Source organism: Arachis duranensis, chromosome 3 (assembly GCF_000817695.3).
Source record: "Arachis duranensis cultivar V14167 chromosome 3, aradu.V14167.gnm2.J7QH, whole genome shotgun sequence".
Lineage (NCBI taxonomy): Eukaryota > Viridiplantae > Streptophyta > Magnoliopsida > Fabales > Fabaceae > Arachis > Arachis duranensis.
This window is the reverse complement of record NC_029774.3, coordinates 118,700,620-118,707,966: the sequence shown is the minus strand read 5'-3', so window position 1 is coordinate 118,707,966 and position 7,347 is coordinate 118,700,620. Positions and strand designations below refer to the sequence as shown.

The following is a 7,347-nucleotide window of genomic DNA, read 5'->3' as shown; positions in this document are numbered from 1 at the left end:
TTATTAATTTTAGTATATATTTAATATAAATATAAAAAAATAACAATAATAGTGCCGTAAAGTCTTATATTTTAAATTTGGTGAGAAAGTTAATATAAAAATAGAATATAATCAATATAAAATAAAAATTTATATATAATTATTTTTATATAAAATTAACCATTATAACTAATTTAATAAATTTAATTAAATTATTATTTAATTTTTAAATATTAATTTTACCTGAAAGCAAAAAGGATATCAATTTTTACCTTTAATATAAACTGAAAGTTGAGTTAATAATGACGACCACCACCAACAAATTGTGACATCCAAAGAAAACCATGTGCACACTTTTTTCAGATTTTTGGTCAGGGTCACAGTTATCCTATCCCATCTTCAACCGAATGGCTTAAACTGTTAAACAAATCATTTTATGTTTGTATGCGTTATTACTTATTACCAATCGACGAGGATGAAAAACAAACCTAGTAACACGTCATTTTATGCGTGCCACCTTTATTTTGCTAATCTGCTTCCAGCACATCACAAACGACTTCAATAAAGGAAAAACTAGCTGCTAAGACACCCTTCGTCGGCGGCCATATTATAAGTGACATTATAATAAAATAATATAATTAAAAAAATGATGTGAATAAAAATCAAATTATTTTAACGTTTAGATTTTTTTAATTCAGAACTTGTTTAGACATTGACCAGTCACTTAATAAAAGAAAATAATATGTTTGGGCATGGGTGATTCGATAAAATGGAATAAATTTTTTTTTGGGCGAACTATAATTGAACAATGAAATTATAAAATACAAAACAGTATTACTATTTGATTATACTTAATTCACTGTTTTTTAATTTAGTAAATAAAATTAAATTTGACTCGCCGTTAAAATTTTTCTTACTTTTTAGTTTTTTTTACAAATGAGTCAAAAGTCAGAACTCAGAACGTGAAAAGAAAACTAGAAAAGGCGAAAGCCTAGAAGACACGCAGTTCCAATTTTTGTGCTTGGTAGCTTCCTCTGGTTCTTTCCCTCCCTCGTTCTCTTTGACGGTTGACCCCATTCTCTCTCTCACATTCTTGTAATTACGTACCCGTCAGAACATCCCCCACTCGCTTTTCAACTTCCCGGAATTTTGGAATCCCCGATCTTCGCTGCTCCAAACAACCACAATGCGCACTTTCACTTTCTTCCAGCGTCTTTCTAAAGCTTTCCATGGCTACGACTCCCACTTCAAGCTTGTACTCCTCTGCACCACCGTTAGGTACCTCTCCATCTACTTCATTCCATTTTCCTTTTCCCTCTTCTCTTGCTTATTCCTATTACCACTTGATGTTTTCATTTCTATTATCATGGATTCAACGTTTCTTCTCTTCCAAGGTAGATCCACATATACTCACCAAACCCGGATTTTAATTTAAACATAATTCCTATAATCAATTTTGCTAATTATTCTCTGATCCGTTGTCCTACTCCCGTCCTCTGCACCAAACCATGCTCTCTTATTGAGATTCCTTGCAATTAAGTTAAATTGGAAAATAAACTAAAATATTGAGTGAATAGATCTAACAAACAAGAATTATGTAGTTGAGATGTGTCAGATTCAGATCACAAATTATAAAATATGAAGAGTTGAATACTGAAGGGTGTATTTGTTGTATATGATGCAGCGGTGGTGGACTTTTGGCATACGGCGAGGCGGTAGCTCAATCGGAAGCGGCGGTAGTGAAGGAGGAGAAGAAGAAGGTGGTGGTGCTGGGGACAGGTTGGGCAGGGACGAGCTTCTTGAAGAATCTGGAGAATCCCAGATATGAGGTCCACGTGGTGTCTCCTCGCAACTATTTTGCCTTCACACCTTTGCTTCCTAGTGTCACGTGCGGCACCGTCGAGGCCCGTAGCATCGTTGAACCCGTTCGCAACATCTTTAGGAAGGTAATAACTTGTTAATTAAGTTTAATAAGTTTTTATACACGACTAATATAAAATTCGGGTATATACTTTTTCTGATTATGTGCGAATATCATTATTATGATTGTATTTTAGATACTACTATCATTCCATTTCACTAATTCAGTCCTATTGCAAGCAAATTTGTTTAGAATAGCTAATGGCTGTCAACGGTTTTGATTGGCCAACTCATCTTACATTCTTATGTTAAACCGAGCACCAGAGTCTTGAGAAAAGTACATACGCGTAATATATATTTGCTATATAAGTTTATACACATTGTTTTAACTTTCTAGAGTTATTACTATTATTATTATAAAATTATGAATACAAGGCGCTTTGGTCTTATGTTAGGGTCTTGTCACTGTAATTTGACTTCACTCTTGTATTAGGAAAATGTTTGTGTGATGATGATATTTATTATTAGAATAAGGTGGAAACTCACGTCCAATTCAATTGTTTCCACATGAAGCTAATAGTTGAAAACTGTTAAAAACAATTTAGTCAAATATGTCAAGACTGTTATCACCTTAGAATAAATTTACACATATTCTGATAATTAGGTTACTGGTATAGAAACCTGCTTAATGCCAGCTTTTTCACGTTTTCCTCCTAGCAGAAAAATGTGAAAGTAGACTTCAGTGAAGCAGAATGTCTCAAGATTGACGCAGCAAACAGGAAAGTTTACTGTCGATCAAGTATAAGCAATAATTCGAATGAAAAAGATGAATTTGTTGTGGACTATGACTTCCTCATCATAGCCGTGGGAGCAAATGTAAACACATTCAATACTCCCGGGGTGGTGGAGAATTGCCATTTCTTGAAGGTTAGTCCCTTTCTAACCTCGTACTGAAAGCCATTAAGTCCCAAAGCTCTTACGTATAAAATGTGACTGGATTCTGTTTATGCATGTGTATTTTTTTTATTATTTTATATTTTAATATTTTCATGGATGTGTGTATACACTGTGCAGGAAGTTGAAGATGCACAGAAGATCAGAAGAACAGTTATTGACTGCTTTGAGAGAGCAAGCTTGCCTAGTGTAAGTGAGGAAGAGAAGAAGAGAATCCTTCATTTTGCTATTGTTGGAGGTGGTCCGACCGGGGTGGAGTTTGCAGCCTCTCTTCATGACTTCGTCAATGAAGATTTGGTCAAATTATATCCCGGTATAAAAGATTTGGTTAAGATTACGCTTCTGGAGGCAGGGGAACATATTTTGAGCATGTGAGCATCTAACTCTCATTATTCCTTTGCTTTCATTATTAGCAAATTGATGAACAATGCCTTACCATCCAATTTGCGTTTTATGAGTAGGCATCTGAAGTATTTGACTAAATCATGGATTTTTATATACGTGGGTGGTGGTTTTGTTTGTTTAAAATTTGGTAATAACTCATGTGATTTCAGTAACATAATGACATGGTTCAATAGAAGGTGTTGTAGTGTACCTGATATGCACATGTTAGACTCAAAGAAACCAGCTACTGGTGTTGAGTAGGATGTGAAATCATTGGGTTGAAAAGTTGACAAGCCGAAGTGTTTAAGAGGGAACAATTGGAAACATATATAACATTCTGCTTACAATCTTGTGTTTTACATAGTAAAAATCTTGGAAGCACAACACAACTACAAGAATTTAAGATAGTTATTTGAAGAGATAGACAATGAGAATGGTTCTTGTTCCTTAATAATGGTAGGTTTATTTCATGTAAAGTAGGCAATGCTCATAAAAGTTATGAAGTTGTTGTATTATTCATTGTTAAATACCTAATTTGACCATAAAACTTTCGTCAAAGGTGATGTGTGTTTTTGCTCATTTTTCAGGTTTGACAAAAGAATCACTTCTTTTGCTGAGGACAAGTTCCGAAGAGATGGCATCGATGTGAAAACTGGATCCATGGTTGTGAAGGTATCTGATAAAGAAATTTCGACTAAAGAAATGAAAAATGGAGGAGAAATCACTACAATGCCATATGGAATGGCTGTCTGGTCAACTGGCATTGGAACTCGTCCATTTATTAGAGATTTTATGACACAAATTGGCCAGGTTTGTGTTTGGGAAATTTGACATTACATTTATTCTGATTTATGATTTTTACCTTGTCTCTTGAAGCCTATATGTTTTAGTACTATTCATTTGACACGTACCATTCTAAGCAGATTAACAGGCGTGCTGTTGCTACCGATGAATGGTTGAGAGTTGAGGGAACCAACAATGTGTATGCACTTGGAGATTGTGCTACAATAAACCAGCGAAAAGTCATGGTATCTCATACTATTTCTCCATAATTTATGCATTCACTTTAGCATTACCAATAGTATGTATATTGCCATTTGCCTATTCCATTGATATGGGTTGAGTAATTGGATTCAATTATACTAGGTTTACATTTGGCATTTCTTCAGAGTTTTGTTGTTCTCTCCATCATTAGTGTAAGTGTGTAACACCACTACATAATTTTGATGAAATAGTAAAATCTCTATTTTTCTTTTGTAGAGTGATAGACATAGTAAGTCTTTATTAAAACTCATCTTGCTGAATAAATTTGTGCTGTATTTGTTCTTTTTCAAGTTAAGTGAATCTGTCAATGCATTCTAAATTAAGATGCACTCATTCAATATCTGGGACTTGTGTTTTAGTATGAGAATGACAATTATTTGAATTTCAAATAATCTTTTTTTTCTTTAATAGTGAATTTCATTCTCGGCATTGTAGGAAGATATTGCAGCAATCTTTAAGAAGGCGGACAAAGACAACTCAGGAACCCTCACGGTCAAAGAATTTCAAGAGGTATTGGATGATATCTGTGAGAGATACCCTCAGGTAGAACTGTATCTGAAGACTAGACAAATGAATGATATTGCTGATCTGTTGAAAGAAGCCAAGGGAGATGTTGCAAAGGAATCTATTGAGCTGAGTATCGAAGAACTAAAAACTGCACTTTCTAAAGTGGATTCTCAAATGAAGTTTCTTCCTGCTACAGCACAGGTGCATGGCATGTTAATTAGTTGCCTGTAGGCTTTCTATCTGATGATGTCTCCTCGGTGACATGACTTGTTTTTTTTTTTTTGGCACTCTCGTATTAGGTTGCATCTCAGCAAGGCACCTACCTTGCCAAGTGCTTTAATCGGATGGAGGAGTGTGAAAAGAATCCTGAGGGTCCTATCAGGTTCAGGGGAGAAGGACGCCATAGGTTCAAACCCTTCAGGTATCATATTAGCTTACTTGCTCTTAGTTCTTTTATCTTTCTCTTTATGTTTATACATTGATGAATATGATCAAAGGGTCTCCATAGTTGAAGGATTTACTTATTAGTGCATGGTTGATTGTGCCTCAAGGTACAAGCATTTAGGTCAATTTGCTCCTCTGGGAGGAGAGCAGGCAGCTGCACAGCTTCCTGGTGATTGGGTTTCAATTGGTCATAGCACTCAATGGCTTTGGTATTCTGTCTATGCAAGGTATTGTTGTGTGTTCCTTTTGGTCTCATTATTATATCCTTAAAACTGCTCTTAAGACATTCAGAATACTGAATTATTAATGCTTTTGTTTGCCTTGAACAGCAAGCAAGTTAGCTGGCGCACACGGGCATTAGTTGTATCAGACTGGACAAGGCGTTTTATTTTTGGAAGGGACTCAAGTCAAATCTGAGAGCATCGTCATAAATCTTTAAGTCAAAACTGTAATGGCAATATTGCAGGGCTGTTCAATCTTGAGTTTACTTTGATGTAGGAAAATTTTTGTGTTCAATTCCTGATTCTTTGAATAAATGCACTAGCAGTTCCCATGTCACAGGCACAGCTGCTCTTTTCTCTCATCATGCTTTTTACCACTCGCAGCATTAGTGGGTCTCCGAGTTTTGCTGTTGTGTTTCGGAGATGCTTGGTGACTTTAGCCTTTCAAAGGCCTTAGGCCTTATCATTCATGCGATGAATACAGACTATAGTTATGTTATGTATTCCCATTTGTTGAGTTTGTTGCTCAAGGAAATAACAATAAGTTAACGGAGACACAGATGAGTTCTTTGTCTGGAATGAATCATTTTGTTTCTCATATCTTGTGTGTTAATCCATAAATGAATCGTCAAAAAAGGCATTAGTCAGCAACCGTACTTGCTTTGTTGAGGATTTGAATTTCATCCCTTCGAATTGTCTGAAATTTACGTTAAAACAAATACAAAAAATAGGTTGCTTCTATAGCATAATAGATTGATGCGGCGTGCTTTGGCAATAACAATTTAATCAACCGTTGACGTCTTACGATAACATGTTTTCAAGAATTGACAGTTGAAAAGCTAATTTTGAAGGATGACATATTCTAGTTTTAAATACCTTTGCGTTCCAATATGAAATCCCAAGTCTTTATATCATTCTTCCACTTTTGTTTCACAGTTGGAATATTTTCTTAGCGCTTCAGTGATTAATTTTTCGTTAGATCGTAGATATTTTAATAAATGGAGTAGCTGGTCCAAAATTTTAAAGTATTTTCATGCTCAAGATGAGCTTTAAACCATAGATACTTGGTTAAAGAAGAATAAACATCTACCGTTCAACCACCAAAAAGTACTTTCTGATAGAAAAGAAAAAATAAAGAAAATTTAAATATTACTCAATCGAATTGATTATTTAGATTTTTTTTTTGAATTGGATGTTAATCCTTAATAATAGATTGATTTTGTACATCTAAATTAGATTCTCCGATGCAGTGATGATGTCCATAAACTATAGCCAGAAGCTAGTTTGATTTTCAGATTCAATCGCTGATAAACTATATGCAGTGCCTTAATTAATGTAAATACGACGTCGCTATAGCTTCAATAAATTGGTTCCTACAATTTTAAGCGGTGGGTGTTACTGTTACCTAGCTAGTTAAAATATGGTGATGCTTTTGTGCATTGGTGAGAGAATACAATCCCCCTTGGGCTTTTGGCTTCGCCGACATAAGAAACATCCTCCGTAAACCATGAAATATGTTGGGTCATGTTCATATACAGATGGAGCTTTAATTTGTCCACTTTCAGTGTATGTGAGGCCAATTTTCATGAAAAAGTAGTTGTTAATCAATAGGGTCTTATCATTATCACAGTCACAAACAGTGGGATTTATATGTTAACATGAAGGGTCAATGCACTGAAAGAATATTGATGGTGGCAGAAACTAAGAGGATGTTACAAATTCGTTGGACTATACCGTTTGTTATAGAATCCAGTTTGTTGTGTAACCTATGTGCAAATTAATCAACCACATTATGGGAATCTCAAAGGAATATTTCACCACATATGGGAAAACTTTTCTTCATGTGTATTAAATATTTTACCGTAAAAAAAAATATAGATACTAATATACTATTTGTTAATTTGTTGGTAATAATAATTAATTATTATATTTTATAAAAAAATATATCTAAAAA

The 7,347-nt window shown here is 34.5% G+C and overlaps 1 protein-coding gene across 1 annotated transcript; it reads left to right on the top strand.

Moving 5' to 3' along the window:
* Positions 1–978: 978 nt before the first annotated feature.
* On the top strand, positions 979–5,991 carry LOC107480630 (external alternative NAD(P)H-ubiquinone oxidoreductase B2, mitochondrial). Its single transcript, XM_016100785.3, has 10 exons — positions 979–1,257; positions 1,664–1,925; positions 2,560–2,766; positions 2,914–3,164; positions 3,765–3,987; positions 4,101–4,205; positions 4,657–4,929; positions 5,028–5,149; positions 5,280–5,399; positions 5,502–5,991. Exons 1-10 carry the CDS (start codon positions 1,166–1,168, stop codon positions 5,587–5,589), a joined length of 1,743 nt encoding a protein of 580 aa, XP_015956271.1. The 5' UTR covers positions 979–1,165; the 3' UTR covers positions 5,590–5,991.
* The last annotated feature ends 1,356 nt before the right edge of the window (positions 5,992–7,347 follow it).

Excerpts from the sequence above, each read along its gene's own strand:
- LOC107480630 (XM_016100785.3), top strand. The coding sequence starts at position 1,166 with ATGCGCACTTTCACTTTCTTCCAGCGTCTTTCTAAAGCTTTCCATGGC. Across the intron at positions 5,150-5,279 it reads CATAGGTTCAAACCCTTCAG|GTACAAGCATTTAGGTCAAT; the intron begins GTATCATATTAG and ends TTGTGCCTCAAG. Across the intron at positions 5,400-5,501 it reads TGGTATTCTGTCTATGCAAG|CAAGCAAGTTAGCTGGCGCA; the intron begins GTATTGTTGTGT and ends TGCCTTGAACAG.